At 38.5% G+C, this 19,156-nt stretch overlaps 2 protein-coding genes across 3 annotated transcripts; one reads left to right on the forward strand and one right to left on the reverse strand.

Annotated features, from left to right (window-relative positions):
- Window positions 1–20: 20 nt before the first annotated feature.
- Window positions 21–6,107, reverse strand: LOC123959052 (sialoadhesin-like). Of its 2 annotated transcripts, none has more exons than XR_006822205.1 (3): window positions 4,324–6,107; window positions 491–554; window positions 21–398 (listed from the first exon to the last, which is right to left on the reverse strand). XR_006822205.1 is itself a non-coding variant. In XM_046032891.1 (3 exons), exons 1-3 carry the CDS (start codon window positions 2,677–2,679, stop codon window positions 22–24), a joined length of 456 nt encoding a protein of 151 aa, XP_045888847.1. In that variant the 5' UTR covers window positions 2,680–3,390; the 3' UTR covers window position 21. The 2 variants fall into 2 exon arrangements, 1 of the variants encoding a protein (XP_045888847.1); XM_046032891.1 differs by lacking the exon at window positions 4,324–6,107 and adding an exon at window positions 2,665–3,390.
- A 9,176-nt stretch (window positions 6,108–15,283) lies between these two features.
- Window positions 15,284–18,337, forward strand: sult5a1 (sulfotransferase family 5A, member 1). The gene is made up of 6 exons (XM_046032920.1): window positions 15,284–15,759; window positions 15,991–16,202; window positions 16,535–16,661; window positions 16,787–16,884; window positions 17,177–17,357; window positions 17,912–18,337. Exons 1-6 carry the CDS (start codon window positions 15,621–15,623, stop codon window positions 18,091–18,093), a joined length of 939 nt encoding a protein of 312 aa, XP_045888876.1. The 5' UTR covers window positions 15,284–15,620; the 3' UTR covers window positions 18,094–18,337.
- Window positions 18,338–19,156: the final 819 nt, after the last annotated feature.

A 19,156-nucleotide genomic window follows, 5' to 3' on the forward strand; every position in this document is an offset into this window, starting at 1 on the left:
ATCACCATAATGACTTACCCACTACATTATTACAGTTGTATCAAAGAATCGGTAGGTGCTTGTCCCAACATTCTCTGGATCTACCCAGGGGTAAATCTTCAGTCTGTGGTGAGACCAGCTCACTGGGGAGATTTGAAGACTGCATGTCATGCTGTCTGTGGAAGTCAATACACGTGTTTTTCCTTTAAAAATGGAAATGACATAGTCCGGATACCAGTCGTCATATACTAATGGATATCCACTTCTCACATACTGGTACCAAACCACACGTTCTGGATTTTGAGGTGGATACTGATAGTAGCCAAAACTACAAGGGATGACAAGGCAGGAACCCAGCAATCCTTTGATGTTGCTTGGCATCTTTACATACCAAGTGTTGGAACTGCAGAAAAGGTATCCTGCAAGAGGACCAATATGCAAAAGAGAAAACTTGAATTTTGTTTTTAAAAGAAGTGTTTATCAGAAATTGAATAGTACCAAAGAGCAGTACCTAAAATGCAGAAGGTCAGGAGAAAATGGCTCAATCCAGACATCTCATGAATGGTACCACACACCTGAAATATATGCAAAAGGAACATCTTAGTATTAGGCATTACAAAGTATTAAGAAATTAACAAAAGGAGGAAAACAGAATACATCTTTTTTCATATTTATCAGATGAAAAATACAATTTTACTATATAACAATATTTCAAAGTCAGATCTAACCTATAGTTCCAATGTTTAAGGGTAACTCAAGCAATGTAATTTGAATTTCCATAAAGTTGGGAGGCTTGCATAATAGAGATTCACAGACTTACAAAAGTAAAAAAAAAAAATCACTGTATTGCACTGATTGCTTATCTGTCCTCTTTGATTGTATTACATCTACATTTATTCATTTAGCTGACGCTTTAATCGAAAGCGACTTTTTTGCTATATATGTCAGAGGTCACACGCCTCTGGAGCATCTAGCGGTTAAGAGTCTTGCTTATTAGTCTAATAAACTTCCCATTAGATCATTAAATTCTTTCAGACTATTAAGAACAACAATATCTCTCTTCTGTGAAACACTGAACATGTATACACCATCAGTAGCCCTCTATGCTAACAGGGTTGCACCAAGCTGTGCTAACGATGTAAATGTAAATGTAAATGTAAATGCTCTGTACTTGTGTAGCGCCCTTCTAGTCTTTTTGACCTCTCAAAGTGCTTTTACACTACATCTGCATTTACCAGTCACACACATTCATACACTGAGCCTAAGTGCTCAAACAGAAACTAACATTCACACGCATTCATATGTAAATCGGGGTTCAGTATCTTGCCCAAGGACACTTCGACACGCAACCAGGGGGAGCCAGGGATTGAACAGCCAACCTGCTCTATCTCCTGAGCCCCCTTGTGCTAACTTGCTGGTTTTTAAACCAGCATGCACAGAAGTCAACAGTTTTGCAATGTTAACGTTAAACTTGCCATATGGGCAATGTAACGTTAACTTAAAGTCCAAGCTGCCTTCAACTCCTCTGCTGCCAGTCTGTCTGAAGCCAGTGATGTTCCTCATGCCGCTCCAGACCTCCCTCATGTTGTTCTGCTGGAGTTTACACTCCAGCTTCCTCCTGTACTTCTCCTTAGCCTCCCTGATCTTCACCTTCAGGTCCCCCTGAATGGCCCTCACCTCCTCCCTTTTCCCGTCTCTGAAAGCCCTCCTCTTTGCATTCAGGATGTCCTTGATATGCCTTGCACAGTTTGTTGTTTGGGTAACAATGGACAGTTTTTGCTGGGACAGTGCAGTCCACACAGAAGTTGATGTAGTATGTGATGCACTCAGTAAGGCCATGAGGAGGTGGGGGGTATCGGTATGCATCCTCAACGTTAGCATACAGCAGGTCCAGGGTCATCCCCTGTTTATAATGTTATGGCAGAAAATTGTGTTTACATTTAATCTTTTTATGTACGATCTTTTAATATTATTATTACTATTATAGATACATGTATTGTGTTTTTATCCTTAACCTTTCCTCTCCTATAGTACTTATGTTAGTCTGTCCACATTTACTAGGGTTTACTTCAGAGCTGTGAGATTGTTTTGGTGTTCTCCCTCTCTTGTCGTTCCTCTCCTCTCCCTAAATGTTCATTCAAGGCCGAGAGAGCTTTCCAGCATCTTCCAGTATCTTCAACCAAGTCCAGTTGCCCTTGATATTAACCCTCGTTGGATAACTATGACCTGGATGACTGAGAATCATCATAGACAAGGCCGAGAGAGGATCTCTGTTCGCCAAAACATAGAAACCTAGACTGTGTGAATGATGAGGGCCCCTTTGCTCGGGGCCAGACGCCCGAAGCAGCAGGTCTCTGGACCAGCTGTATATATCTGTGTTTCAGTACTTCTGTTTATTCTCTTTTGTTAAATAAATTCTTCAAAGACAACGGTTGGTTGTAACTCAATTCTTTGCTCAACCCCTCACCAGGAATATAATTTCCACGACATAGAACAGCGCTACAAATCCACCACAAAACAAAGCAATCAGCTGACCAGAGTCGAGAAGAGAATACAGAACCAGGTCACAATGAGTTGGTCATTTGTCACATGAAATACATTACTTAAAAAATAAAAATAGCCCTCATCACTTCTCCTCCAAATATGCCCGAAACATTCATGACCATACCAACCCACCCAATTTACCTGGGAGACTCCCATTTTTCATTGCCCTCTCCCGGTTCCTCCTGGGTCACAGTAGTATGCAGGGGCGGTGCAAGACATTGTATAGATTTGGGACTTAGACCACCCCTCATGCTGTTTGAGATGATAGAATGCCTAAAAATCTATACACTATCTGGGAAAAAGATGATTGTTGATTTGAAAAATAATCGTCTCCAACTCTAGTTGATCTAAAACACAACAAATGTTGAGGATCATTCATTTTCACTCCTGGCAACTAAAAAGAGACGTAACTTATCTGATGTAACTTTTTTAAAGTTACATAAACAAGGTATAGTAGAAATATGGTGTTATAATATACAGTTTCTCATCATCATTGAAGGAGGGAATCTCTAAGCACCTCACGATTCGATTTGATTATGATTTATAGGGCTGATAGAGAGAAACAAACAAACAAACAAACGACAACACCGTAATAAACTCTGTTAAAAATAGTGCTGTTCACTGATTGGCCATGGGATGTGTAAATGTCAATTTATGCGACTATGTTTTGATTAGTATGGGCTTTATGTCAGAGTAGCTAAGATGAACCTTACGTCTCTGTGGTGCAACCAAACATAGACACAGCTTAAGTCTCAAACTAACTAGTTACATTTAGTCATTTGGCAGACGCTTTTATCCAAAGCAACTTACATTTGAGGAACAACATACAAGCATCAACAGAGCATCAACTACAGATCTACAACTGACAATACATACTAGTAAGAGCAGCAATAAATACTAGTAAGAGCTCACAGTACACATCACATCAATGGGGTAGATTCCTAGGGAAGGGAGTTAAAAAAAAAGTGCAATCAAAACAAAAAGTGCAATCAATACAAGATCATTGTAGGAGATAGAAGAAGAAGAAGAGCACAGGAAGTGCATGTTAGAGGTTAGGAGGTAGAGGTGTTATAAGGAGGAAGTGTTCTCTTGAAGTCAGAGAGGGACGCCCCTGCTCTGATTGCGTGTGGTAGCTCGTTCCACCATCGTGGTGTCACAGATGAGAATAGTCGGGACTGGATTGAGTAGCGATTTGTAAAGACAGATTTTGTGTTGAGGAAGTGTATCATTTCTGTCTAAGCCCTCATGTCGTGGAAGTGGATTGAGAGGCTATTTGTGTGTAAACAGGGTCTGTGTTGAGGAAGTGCATCAGACAAGTCCATTTGAAAACCTAGGTAATGTAAATTAAGTCAGGGGCCGGCAGGAGATAGGAGTCAGAGACGAACGTGCATGTAAACATTGCTGAAAATATAGTTGATAGCTGTGTGTTAAGAAAAAGTGCATATAAATTGAGTCTTGAAGCCTCATGTTTAAGACCATTAGATAAAAAGTATAAAATAATGACAGTTGAATAACTGATCTAATATTAAACTAACATAAAGCTCAAGGATAACAGATGAATAGAGTTGATATGGTGATATAAAAAAAGTATAAGAAGTTGATGGAAGGAGTTATAAAGTAATAGATATATGAATATATATTGATGAAATAGTGAATGTGGACTAGTATAGTGTAAAAGACGGCTTTGATGCAGTCTCAGATTGAATTGTGATAAAGCTATGTGCAAAATAAAGTTCTGAAGTGGCAGTCCACGCCCGAATAATGGAGACTGGAAGAGAAAAAAAAAAGGAGTTTGCTCACGCTAGCAGAGAGGCACAGAGCAGGAGCTGAGGTGCAGCTGTGTGAGTGTCCATGTGGGGGAGGACAGCAGGCTGAGAGAGAGAAAAAGAGTTCAGCCCTAAACCAAAAGTTATATGAGAGTTTTGTGATCTGTTGCACCTTTATAGTATAACAACAGCACGTTATAGCAAGTTACTCATGAGTTAATAATAACAGAAGTTACAACCAATAACAGCTTGACAGTAAGCAGATTAGTAAAAGAACGGCAATGACTGCTGGATACAGAAAAGAAAAGTGTAGCTGAAGACACTTTTTGGTCGAGGAGAAGGAACAAAACTAGAAAAATGATGACATCTGATAAAGTTTGCAAATTTATTGAAACATAGAGGTACAGATTGATAAGCAGCAATGTGAGGTGTTATCTATGAAGGATTTAAGTTAGAGAAGGGATTGAGAGCCATCAATTTTGTATTAGATGTGAGAAAATCAATTTGATATTTTAATAGTTGTTAGTTTCACTGATGTTAGTTATTTTTAATAAACTCTACTTTGATGATTTTTCAGTTGAATAGCTCCTTGATATAAAAACAAGGGGAGCTGCCTGAGTTTCTTTCAATGAATTGTTTCATTCTAGTTTCTTGGTTGTGTGGCTTTACAATTAACTGTCTTTTTTTTCCTTTTCGAGGCATGAAGGCCGTCCAAATTCCAAAGTTTCCAGAGAGTAAGTGTTTGCTCGCAGTGAGTGTGCGATGGCTGTCCTGGGAGGCACACAGCAGGTGAAATTAAAGGGTAAAGAGCAGAAAAAAAGAAATATTAGCTGCAAAGGTGGTCAAAGGAGGGAGCTGTGGCAGCAACATATGTGGAAAAAGCACAACTAAGTAGTTAAAGATAAAAGACGTCAGATAAGAGATAGAGAAAGCTCAGAATGAAGGGAAAATAGGGAGAAACAGTTTGACCAACAGTTAGATAATATTGACATACTATATAGCCTTTAGTGAAGGAAAAGTAGTCACTGAGACAGAATAATGAAAGAGCCCATCCTGTTAGATAAGGTCTAAATAGATATACCCCCAGATGAAGAAACGTATACAGCAAGTGGAAGAAAGATATAAGTAAGTGCAGTCAAGGGCCAGTACAGGCAGAAGAAGAAGAAAAAAGAATTAGGGTCTTTAAAGGGTTGAGTTCAGATATAAAGGAGAGATGGAAAAAGAGAGGCTATAATAGATAGGGAGGAGACGAGAGCTAGATATGAATAGAAAGAATAACAACTCCCAAACAAAGTGAAAAGTTCGTCAGAGCACAGATCTCAGAAAGACAAAAGATCTGCCTACAGACCGAGATACCTGCAGAGCACAACAAACCATGAGACATGACGACAGCGAGACAGAGCTACAATGGACAAGATGGCAGCTCTGAAGTTTCATGAAGAAGGCGAGAGAGCAGCTTCAAAATGGACACAGCAGAATCTGACTGTGAGGAAGAAAGGGAGGGCCACAAACGAGCAGTGATACAGGAGGCGTTCCACAGAGAGGCGTGCCAACCTGATGCATCACAGGCCCAAGCCCACCTCCACTGACGTCAGCATCTTCCCAACGCTGAGGACGCAGCGAGTCAGACCACCCCTACCATCTACAGTCGAATCATAAAGAGGACAACACCACCTTAAAGACTGTGAACCTAACAGCACAAAGTTTAAAAGGTCAAGAAGGCTTCACTGTGAAAATGAACTTCAGCCAAAATGCTCTCACATGAGACCGAGTGCTGACAGAGACATCACCAAGGAAGAGCTCTCTGTCTCACCATGATCAACATTAGAAATGGTCAGACTATCAGAGGCCTTGAAAACTGCCTTGAAGACTGACCTCAAAAGAGTTTGGGAGTAGGAGTGTTGATAATTTGTAGGAGAAGAAAAAATAGAAAGATAGGGGAAGAAAAAAGAACTAGGATAGGACTAGAATAGGGACTGATGTTAAATCCAAAAAAGACAGACAGAGAATAAGGTTAGCTCAGGATCTATAAAATAGCAAGATATGTCATTAATAATTGATTCATTAACACAAATATACTGAGTTAATAACTTTGGTGTCCTGCTCTCCTCCAGCAGCCACCTGTTACTAAATTTCAGCAAAAAGGGATCAGAACATCAGGCATTCCTTGTGTTTTTTGAAAAAAGGGATCTAGTGGGGTTATTTTTATATTATAATTGTTAGATATCACTGTCTGCTCTGGGTTTGTGCAGAGGAACAGCCAGCGCAGAGCTCCTCGATGTAGCAAATACAATGACAGGCAACCTTTCAGGCGTGATTTTAAAGAGGCCGAAAGGAGAAGCCTCACTGAAGTCTTTATAAAGCAATTTCAGCAGCACATTGCTACTGCATGCTTAAATTTGATGATTGTGAGTATCCAATCATGACTGACCTTTGTCATGTATTCCACAGGAACAACCAAGCAACTGTAATGATAACCTGAGACACGTGTGATGCTGAACACCTGAGTTAATCTATGTTTTCTTTCTGTTTTTGTTGAACATCTGTGTTAATGTATGTTTTCTTTCTGTTTTTGTAGGTAGTATTAGTAAACTAGTTTGAAGTATGGAAGAAATGTAGTGCACTAATGAATAATGGAGTGTTTCAAGATTTACTATTTGTACATCCAATAGCAATGTAATTCAATACACAGATATACAGGATGTTAGAGGGGTTAAATTGCAAGCAAATATAATATCTAGGAAGCAAACTCATGTTGAAAAAGATTAGACAGATAGAAACAATAGTTAAAGTCTCCAAACTACAAACAGTAGGATAAAGCTCAAAGTACAGTTGCAAGCAAGCTTAATAATTCTTCACAGCCAGTCAAAGACCAGAGGAGGCCACTCTCCTATGAGGCCTCGTGAGGCAGACACAGCAGCAGGCAAGATCAAGCGCGACCTGCACCACCACAGAGACGACTTTGACTATCACCAGCTATGAGTCCAAGTGAACCAGCAAAAGGAAGAACAAGACTGAAACTACAAACGACTGAGCACCCTCAAATTGGTACCCAGTCTGTTCCCCAAGAAACCTGAGTGCCAAAAAAGAGTTCCACAGTACCACGGATTAAACTTTCAAAATGGACATCATACATGTTTATTGGACATTTTGCACCATTCTGAAGTGTCACATGAATGATTGTCAAAACACTGTTATGTCTGGTTACTGTATTGTTACACAGAAAGTTCACTATGCACCATGTGATTGTTTTGATGATGTGTGCCTTTCAACACATTAGGTGTTGTTATAATTGTTAGCTTGCTAAAGTATATAAGAAAAGAACAGCTCACTGCATAAGATATTATTTGTTTCACAAGTGTAAACCATTTACAAGGTATATCTCACTATATTATAGCACCTATAGGTAGTTTAATATGTTAAGCTCATTTAAAGGGAAATTCATTTAAAGGGTAATAAGGAGAGAGGAGTAATGGAAATCCTTGTCATTATAACTTGCTCAAATGTGTTAGAAACAGGAACATCCCACCGCATGATTATTGATTATTTTACTACGTGTAAACACTAATTTGGGTATTTTCTTGATGGTATGCAAGTCTGAGGAATAGGTTTCAGATCTGCAAATACAATAGGCCGCCTATTTTCAGTGGTCACAGTGTTGGTGTATAAAGTGTGAGGCTTTACAGCCTCAGAGGAGGGAGTGTTGTGAATTAATTTGGAGCATTATAGCCTAAATTGTTATCATTAATTACTAGAGCAAAGGTGGTCTACATTGTCATCATTTAAAGTGTTATTTTATAGTGTAAAGTTAGGATCACAGTGTTAAAACTCTACAGCTCTGAGTGTGTGTGCTCCTTTCTGTATCTAACTGCCCAGGCACATGTGTGTGTGTGTGTGGGCAAGTTCGTGTGCTTTGGGAGAAAAGGGAGGGAGCACAGTGAGATATCATCAAAAATACCTGCAAAGTAAAATATAGAAGCAGATTTTGTGCAAATTTTATAACAAAACATACATCAATATAGTCCATCACAGTAAGAATGTCCTGTTTCTAGCACAGAGCACAAAAAACACCAGTTTATTCCACAAAAGTCAGGTTATGGAAGAAATGGCATGATCAAGCAGAGTGCATGCAGAGGACACAGAGAGGAGGAGCAGGCAGTCGGGGACTTTCCCAGACCCAGGGGCAGTAGGAAAGAGAGCCAAGAGATGATGTGAAGCCAAGAAACAGAGCTATAAAAGGAGGTCCAAAAGGAGGTGAAAGTCGTTACATGGTTTTCATGTCGACTCGGGTCTCTGTTCTGGTAACAGAATGGGACTCTATTTTGCACCGATCTCTGACACACTCTGGTGGAACTTTTATATTCTAATTGGTGTCTGTTTTTGTTGATAATAAAAATGTTGGTAAAAGTTCAAGCTTTCTTATCTGGCCCAAGACTTGAATTTTTACACGACATCACAATCCTGACAGGTCTTTAAAATCTCAGAAGATGGTAAATTGTCAAAATATTCAATGTATTATCATAAAAGACAATCAAGACTACAAAAACTCACATTTAAGAAACAATAATTACACAATTAATCAAAATTTTAGTGGATAAATTTTATGTAAATCAACTAATCAAATAAAACAATGATTTCAGCTCAGAATTACTACAGGAAACAACAGTATATTGAAGTGATTGCGGTGAGTGTTGTTTTTATTTTCCATAATAGTTGGTTAACTAGAGGAAATAACAACCAGAGGGTGGTTAATGCAATATGAGCTATAGTATATCAGAGTCAAAGTATTAACTTAATGTTGGGAATCAAGAAACGAGGGACAATAATTTCACTTGGCAAGTTGCTGTCATGATGTGTTGCTTCTGATGTTAGGATCAAAAATGACCTGGTGCTGTACTGAACAATGTTTTTTAATGTTTTCTGGTCCCCAAGTGTACAGATCAAAACTGGCTGATATGACAAAGTGCACCAATGTTTCTGACTCAATCTCAATCAGGGAGGACATCCCAACACCAAGAGAGAGTTACCATTTTAAGTTAATTCTTAATAAGATACCTTGTGTACTGATTAAAATGCAACTAAAGATTTTCTTCATGCTTGAACATACACTAAAAGCTTAATTTATCTTGGCTGTAACAGATGCCCCTCTGTTAGTGCCCCTCATGAAAGCACTGATTTATTGCCAGTTCCACCTTCTTATCTTGAAGGATGCTTTTCCAATTAGTCGATAAAGATGGCTGTCCCCAGTAAATGATACCCATTTTACCAAGTCAAAGAGTTCAGTTAGAATTATTCGGTAATAATATTTTGTGATGCAGTATTTTACAGTTTCTTTAATTTCATTCCACCACATTTCAGTAAATAGGCAATGGTTGATTGTTATTGATGAAGTTATACTAGATGACATTATGAATAGGCTACGTTTTATGAAGTGGTTGTCTTTAATTGTCCACTGCATCTGTTAGGGCCTGTCCATAGGCTCGCCATTCATCTGTGACAACATGTGAGCCTCTTCTTACTTGATGTTGGTCGGCAACAGGTCTTCTCTTGAGCGATCTTTCACCACCCTGGCAATGAGTTTTCTTGATGTAATTATGTTGTGTTTTTGTGCTAAACTGCAAAAAGTTCAAAATTCATACAGACTGTTCAAAAAGCGAAGAAACATAAATAAAAGTTGTTTTCCTGCAAAATGTGTGTCACTTTACTTAAAGCAAACAAATACATGTTATAAGGTCTTATAATTAGTTCATATGGTATTATGTCCACCTGTAATATATTATACAGGGATAGATATTTTAACACTTTACTTAAAGCAAACAAAGACATGCTATATAACTTTAAACATTACTATAAGCTATTATTCCATTTTATATCACTAATTGTAAATGGTGACTAAAGTGTATTCATAACGAGGCTGAGTCGGTGGTTATAATGTGTTATGGAACATGGTCGGAGATTCCTGCCGCACATTGATATAAACTGGTATTACTATTAGTTATAAAACATTAAATCAAAAGATCATTATACGTTATGAACTTTGCTATAGCGCCCAATGCATGTTTGTAAGTGATTATAACAACTGTTATAATGTCTTATGGACGCATTATATCGTGTTATAAATATAAGTCATTATAGCGATGACCTTCATAGAAAGTGTTACCAAAACTTTTTTATTCTTTCAACTGACCACACAGTTTTTTAATAATGAGCCTCTACTAAGCAATTTACAATAAAGTACTCTTATCTGCAAATAAAATAAAATACGTTTTCCTCACTATCAAATATCATCAAGATGTACATACTAAACAGTAGAGAAGACTTTTAAAAGGTTGACACTTACCTTGCATGTTCTTTAACCGTCACTGACACGAAGACAGTCACTGATTTCCTCGACAGTCTTCACCCATCATTCTTCACTCTGCATCCTGAAAAATAATGCTCACAGTGAAATGATGTACTTCTTTATGTCATATGCTGTATGAAATGTGATTCAGAACAGGCTTAAAGTGGGTTAAAGGGATTAATTGAATTTGTTGGACAAACATCACAACTGGTCTAATCATACACCTTCCTGTGCAGATCATTTCTAGAAACACACATTTTAAAAGCAACACACATTTTAAAAGCAGTAGCGTATGTTTAAAAAAAGGAATTTCATGTGCTGTTCCAGTGTTTTGATGTTCTGTACTGCTGTAAGAACCCTCTGCACATGTTTGCCTCTCGGGACTACTTACCAATCAGCAGGTCACAGGAACTTAGAAAGCCTGCTAGGTTTATAGTTAGATATAGAGTCCACTATTATTACTCTATCACAAGAGATAGAGGTTTATGTCCTGAGTGTGCCTCCTATTACATCAGCTCCGGACCACTTTCTGATTAAATCTGAAGTAACACTAGCCTGTTCTTGTATTGCTGCTGCTGGTGTATTCACAACTTGCTGCATCTGTCCTTCAACTTTAGCTGCATTTGGTGAGTGACTAATTAGCTCCCCCTTACCAGCTGCAGCATTAATGGCTCTCATATTGTCAGGATTGTGATGGTTGAGAAGGGTAAGCAGGGTGGTGGACCCAAATGCAGGACGCAGAGCAGAGGAGGTACAGTTCAAAAAGGGGTTTATTCCATAAACAAACAAAAGGCGAGCACACTTCCTGGCAGAGTGGCTGAGACTAATCCAAAAATGAACATAGAAAACCAACAGAAAATCCAGAACGAGTGTAATCCAAAATACCAGGAACTTAAAGGGAACAGGCAGGTAACATGACAAGACAGCGCAAACTACAACCATGACAATGAGGGACAGAGCGTATACACACGACAATGACCGGACAAAGACTGAGGGAAACAAGCAAGGATATATACACACAGGGTTAACAAGCTGGGAGGAAGTACACAGGTGAGGGACATGAGACTAACAAGACACAGGCAGGCAGAGAGAGAGCAGGGGAAAACAGAGAGATTGACATGCAGAGGGATTACTGCGATAACAGACACAACACAGGTTACTGAACACTAAACACTAAGACATGAACCGAGACACAGAACGAGGAGCTAAGACACAGAGCTAATCCTAAGATACAAGACACATACTAAATAAACTTAAAGATGCGGATGAATAAAATAATAAACAAGGCTACACGGAGACTAAAGCAGAAAGATCAAAATCATAATGAACTAAACAGATCATAACCCCACAACCAGACACACAGACACAAAAACCAGCACAAACACACAGAGTAAACTAGACACAAGAAATGACTGAAACTCAAAACACAGACTAACTATATCACAGATACTGGACACAGGGGAATAGACAGGACAGAACCCAAAACCCAACATACTATAAGACAGATACTAAAAAAAACTATAAATAACATGACTGACAAAAAAACTAAAAAGAACAAAGCAGAACAGACACGCCAACAGTGTGACACATATTAATGCATCACTAATTAAAATTTGATTTAACATTATTCTGAAATTGGCCATTCGGCATAATGAGTATTTTAACCTTTGGTACTTTATGTATATTTTGATGCAAATACTTTTGTTCTTTTACTTAGGTATAAATCTGAATGCAGGACTTTTACTTGTACAGAGTATTTCTACACTGCTATATTACTTCTACTTAAGTAAAAGATCATTACTTTTTCCACCATTACAGTTTTTCTCACTCGCTTTGGTACATTTCTTGAATCATCTCTAACATTTACAAAACAGTAAGTGCATTTCTCAAAACATATCGAACAAACAGCACAACACAGTGGATTACCTGCAAAAGCCCGTAAATCCTTAGTCTATCTCTCAAAAGCAAATCTTTATGTCACTGAGCATGTCAGTGCCATCAGAATGACAAGTCCTTGTGTCTTGTTTATGAACAAGATAGTCAAAATGTTTAGTCATGTTGTCAATGTTGTCTGATATAACTACAGCTAAGGTGTTAATGATGTGTAAATGCACAAGACTGCACTTTTTCTGTATGGCATGTTACTATAATTTCAACAGTACAAAGTAAGACATTGCAAGAGACTGCACAGGATTTACAGTTAAGCTTTTACTGATTGAATTGTAATTTACAGTTTTGACAAAGCATGTCATTGTTATACAAAAACTAAAAGTACAGAAAAGAAAGACAACAGCACTGCATAGCACAACAGAAAATCTAAATTACAAAATTAGAATTGTAAACATGGAAATCGCCCCTTAGGCAGAACTGTAAAGGCAACACCGTTTGTGGTATTACAGTGCAGTCTTTCTACACCTCCTGACGGTCCTGTCTGTTGGGCCACAGATTCTCGTCTACGTCACAACGGATATCTTCTCTTGCAATACAGCGTGGAAAGAATCTTTTCAAATGTCTTATCCAACCTCTGCAGGCGTCTGCTGTGATGTCCTCACATGCTGCATCCATTGCAGCCAGCTGGGTCATCTGAGTCTGTGGCCGGTGACCGTAAACTTTCCACCTCCATGCTGAGTAGAACTCCTCAACTGGGTTAAGGAATGAGCAATAGGGTGGTAGGAATTCCATCAGCATCCTGTAGTGGACTGCAAACCATTGCCTGATGGTGTTTGAGTGATGGAAACTCACATTATCCCAATCTACCACATACTTTGGTAAATCTTCCTGAATCAGACCTCTCTCATCATCAGGGATAATATCTCTGTATAGGGCGTCTAAGAAGGTGAGGAGATGCTGTGTGTTGTATGGCCCTGTAATGGGAAGACGAGTTAGCACACCATGCTCTGAAATAGCAGCATACATAGTGATGTTCCCTCCCCGCTGGCCTGGCACATCTACAGTAGCTCTTTGGCCAATGACATTTTGACCACGTCTTCTGCCTTTGGCCTGGTTGAAGCCAGCCTCATCCAGGTATATGAGGTTGACAGGTGGTTCACTTGATTCCAGTTCCATAAATGTACTAAAGCAAGTGAGAAAAACTGTAAAAAAAAAAAAAAAATAAAACAATGAAAAAGACCAAGAGCCATTAATAGAGACAAGCAGTCTATGACTGTAGATGTAAACAGTTGTTAATGTAAACACCTACAGACTAAGAAAGTGGCAGCTATAAAAGTTGAGACATTTGAATGAAACGATAATTACATTACAGTTTTTCTCACTCGCTTTAGTACATTTCTCAGATCAGAATTTAAATTCTCAAAACTACTTGCTCAACCTCCGCATCATCTCGTCACTTGTGCACATCATAAAAGCAATTTCTCATTGTTTTGACCATATTGCAAATGCTTTGACATATTGAACCAAATGAATATGTACAATTGTCTGCTGTCATGCTGATCATAATAAATTATATCGGTACTCTCCCTTGAATAGTCTTAACCCCCAAAACATCTAGTTCACAAGTTCATTGCACAAGTCACTACATGCAAAATGCCTGAACACATTGTCGAAATCAAAGTTAAATAAAGTCAAACTTTATTTTCATTCTTCACATTCAAGTATACAGCTGAATGAAATGTACAAACCATGGTGCATAAACAAAATAAGAATAGACAACAACAAATCACAACATACTACAGTAGCAACACAGCCCTCAGACCATTCCACACAATTCCATACACAGTGAACAGTAACAATACACAGTGAGCAGTGAATAGTGCAATACAGATAATATACGCCAGTAGATGTATATTCTTCTATATATGTGTGTATGTGTGTGTGTATATATATATATATATATATATATATATATATATATATATATATATATATATCCATCCATCATCAACCGCTTATCCTGCATACAGGGTTGCGGGGGGCTGGAGCCAATCCAAGCTGACATCGAGCGAAAGGCGGGGTACACCCTGGACAGGTCGCCAGTCCATCGCAGGGCCAATATATATATAGAAAGAGAGAGAGAGAGAGAGAAAGAAAGAGATAGATAGATAGTCTATATCTATATATCTATTCTGCATGACAATGACAGGCTCTGTCAACAAATTACAGTACGAACAGTAAAAACATGACTGTGAATCCTGTCCAATCTCTTGCAATGTATAACTTTATACTGTGTAAATTGCAGCCTTGTGCATTTTCAGTCATTGTCATCTAAATGTTAGCCATAGTTTACATCAGAAAACACTTACAGAGTACTCTGTTATATTGATAACATGACTGAACATTTTGATTTGATTATCTTGTTCGTAAACAGTGACACAAGGACTTGTTATTCTGATGGCACTGACATTTTCACTGACATAAAGATTTGCTTTTGAGAGATAGACTAAGGATTTTGAGCAAGTTACAAAGTCAGTCTACTGTACATTCACCTAAACACTGGCACTGGGTGACTAAAGGTTAAAGCTGATAAAAACAAAAAAAAACTAATTGAGTTCACTCTTACAGACAGTTGACTTCCTCACAGAAACCGCCATACGTGTTGATAACAATCATTGAAAAGTTCCGTTGCTTGGAAAGCAAAGCTGCAAAGCTGGCCAAAACTTAAAAGCAAGCACTGATGCCTTTTGTGAGTGTGGATCTTTGTGTAATGTTACCAGCCTAGATACATCTTTTGCAGTTTTCCTTTTGTTTTCTCCTTTATTACGGCTTTTTTAACAACAGACAGATCAATGTACATGCATAAATCTTCAGTTCTTTACTGTTTTGCTCATTACCTCACACTCGTTCAAGGCGGATCCATTTGCACTTCCTCATTTTAGTTCATCACTTGGTCTCACTCACAGAGGCAGATGTACAGAGAGACAGAGTAGAGAGACAGATAGGCATCGGCAGAGCCACAAAAAGGTCAATATAAAAAGAAAACTAGTCAAGAAAGCAGCTAAAAAAAAGAGACAGTACATACATTAGTGTCGGATATGGCCAGGTTGGATGTCATGGAAGTGTTTCATGGTATTTCTTTTCCCGGACATCTGCACACCCAGGATTCCTTACAACTTGCTCTTAAATTTCCATTTAAGGACACAGATATCCTTGTTGTCTCCTATCCAAAGTCAGGTAAGAAACAACAAACTGATCAGGATACACGGCCCCTGCAGTGTCTTCAAGGGTAATGCAACTAACCACATAAGTTGAGTAACTCATTGCAGACATGATGCTGAAATCTATTTAAGAATGTCATACATGACTCAATACGTTTCAGTCCAGGTTTTTTAACTTTTTTGCTGTTTAAAAATATGGATTTAATTCAAGTCAAGTCACAGATCCTTCTCTCTTTTCTCTCAATAGGCACCACATGGTTGCAGGAAATTGTGACTCTCATATCCAGCAGAGGGGACCCACACCTGTCCCAAACTGTTCCAAACTGGACTCGGGCTCCCTGGCTGGAGCATTATTACTTTGCTTCGGTACTGGAGGCCTCATCAATAACACCTCGAGTCATCACCACGCACCTACCTTATCACCTTTTGGGCCCTGCCCTCCAGGGCTCCAAAGCCAAGGTCAATTTACCTGTTTATATATCCATTTGGACTGTAGTATATTGCAGATGTATCGCTGTAAGTGTATATGTCAGCCAAAATGCCAAACTAGGTATGTGGTAATTTAGACACAGAGTGATTAGAGCAAAGACATGTTGATTTTTCAGCTGTAAAATGTGCTCTGTATGTGTGTTGGTTAAAGTTTTTCTAAAAAAACAAATCTAAAGGATCCGGTTAAAGATTAATTGTTTGTGTTATGTTTTTCATCAGTATGTGACCCAAAAATAGTTTGAGCTTTAATAAGCACAAATAGCACAAATATTCTGACACTGTTGCAGTGTGTCGGCTAACAGGTAATCTATGTGAGCAGAAACCCTAAAGATGTGGTGGTGTCCTTTTACCACTTCCACAAAATGGCCAACTTCTTCCCTGAGGCTGGATCATTCCCAGAGTTTTTAAATCGATTCCTGGAGGGAACACGTGAGTTGACATCAGGACAAAAGATTATTTTACTCTTTGTGAGGTTATACTGACTTCAGCTCTGAAGCCAAAAGTATAATTTGATCAATGTACAGTATTTTTTTTTCTCGTACTTCATGTTTCAGTGCCCTATGGCTCCTGGTTTGACCATGTTATCGGCTGGACCAGTCAGACAGCAACAATAAACAATCTGCTTTACATCACCTATGAAGAGATGTCGCTGGTAAAGGAGAACTGATTCATCATTCTCACCACACTAAATGTCCTTAAATGTATATTTAGTAAGACAAGAAAGAGTACAATTTCTTGTAAGATATTTTTTTGTCTTGTTCAAAAATCGCAAGCGATAGTTTGAAAGCAGAAGTTCATGGTAAAAATGCTAAAATTCAAGCATCAGAGAATATGATTATTTATTTATTTTTGTTAACATGGTTATTTAGCATTTTAAGGAGGCCTGAGTCTGATTCCTTTGTTAAATGATTTTAATCCTATCATTGTCTTCTTTGGGTTGTCAGGATCTACATGGCGCCATAAAGCGGGTTAGCTCTTTTCTACAGTGTCCCCTGGTGGAGGATGAGCTCAACAACTGTGTGAAACACAGCAGCTTCAGCAGCATGAAAGAAAACAAGATGATCAACTACACCCTGGTCCCTGAAGAGATAATGGACCACAGCAAGGGCTCCTTCATGAGAACAGGTAGGACTCGTTTGATTGATCCGAATAGTTGTCACGAAAATTGGAACCTGCTATCAATCCAAAAATGACTCTTTTACTGCAGTGGTTCCCAACCTGGGGGTCGGGACCTCCTAAGGGGTCCCAAGATGAATCTGAGGAGTCACAAGAGAATTAAAGAGATTTTCTCTCATCTCTTTAGACCTCTACAAATCCTTCAATGAAACAATCAGAGACAGAAAAATCTCTTTGATTTTGACAAACTGCTCACACTGACCTGTGAGGAGGGGTCAAAAACTCACATTGATTCATTTGAAGGAGTCATGAAACACAAAAAGTTTCTGATCCATTCAGAAGTATTAACAAATAAAAGGAACAGTTTGACAATTTGGGAAATGTGCTTTTCCCCTTTATTTAATATCATGTTCATCAGTTGAGAAGAACAAAACTGCTTTGTGCTTCAGTTATATGTGTAAATGTAGTTCGTACCTGTAGTTTATGTGGTTTTAAAAATCCCTCGTTTGGCCTGTAAATGTTATCCTTTTTGCTTCACTGCCTGTTCCCTTTCCACAATTTAGGTAAGATTGGAGATTGGAAAAACATGTTCACAGAGGAGCAGAATCAATATTTCAAAAGAGTCTTCAAGTCCAAAATGCAGGACTGCACTTTGGAGTTTGTGTGGGAGAAGCATAACAAAGAGGAGCCACATGCTAATGAACAATTTCCACAGAAAAACACACAGAACTGTGAAAAAAGCTAAATGAAATTAGAATGCACCATGTAATTTTAATGGCATTGTATTTTATCTACATGTAGATCTATGTGCATGTATGATTTTAACTACATTTATGTAGATTTTATTGACCTGTATGACAGCACACTTTGTTGCCTCTTATGTATATTGCTGTCTCACTTTCATCAGTGTGCCTGTGCATGATGTGATCCTTGTGATGATTTATTCAATGTTTTGATGCATTAATTGAATTAAATGAATCTCAGATCGACCGAATCCTCTTATGGTTGCAAAATGATTTGTTTTTTGGCAGAGAACAAGTGGCACTTTAATTTGCTAACACGCAATATAAGCATAGAAATGAAAAGTTGCAAGCAGCACAGGGAAAGGACAGATGAGGTCCAGAGGGATGAGCCACCCTTGTGTGTCCTGTCACTTCACACAACCAAAGAAAGGTGTTGTTCGCCCTCCAGTTTCCATGCACTGGAGTGCTTTGATCAAATTCTATTGCGCACATGTGCGTGTGTGTGTGTGTGTGTGTGTGTATATAAGACTGAACATATGGTACAGAGTTTACAGAACACACTGTGACTGCAAAGATGAACTCTGATAACTGATGGAAAGCCACCAATCTGGTAAAGACTGATATAAGCTTTGATCCACAGAGACTTAAAGCTAACATCTGATTGATGGGAGGCATTCATGGTTATGCTGTATGATGTGACTTAAGACGGTTTGTAGAATGGTAATTGCTGCTGAAGCCACCAAACTGGTGTTCTTTTTGCAGTGTTGTTTGACTTTGATCTGGATTTTAAATTACTTTATAGGTTTGAGGCAAATTAGTGTTTTCCTCCATCCTTTGCTTCTAACCTATGTTACAGAGTGTAGTTAAAGTGAGATTTTGTCATTAGGGAAATACGCTTTGGAAATTTGCTTTCTTGCCAAGAGTTAGATAACAAGATTGATACCACTCTCCCGTCTGTTTAAATATGAAGCTACAGCCAGGAGATGGTTAGCTTAGCGTAGCATGAAGAACAGCTAGCCTGACTCAGTGCAACTGTCCTTATTCCTATAAACTCTAAAAGTTTTC

The sequence above is a fragment of the Micropterus dolomieu genome, linkage group LG20 (assembly GCF_021292245.1).
Source record: "Micropterus dolomieu isolate WLL.071019.BEF.003 ecotype Adirondacks linkage group LG20, ASM2129224v1, whole genome shotgun sequence".
Taxonomy (NCBI): Eukaryota; Metazoa; Chordata; class Actinopteri; order Centrarchiformes; family Centrarchidae; genus Micropterus; species Micropterus dolomieu.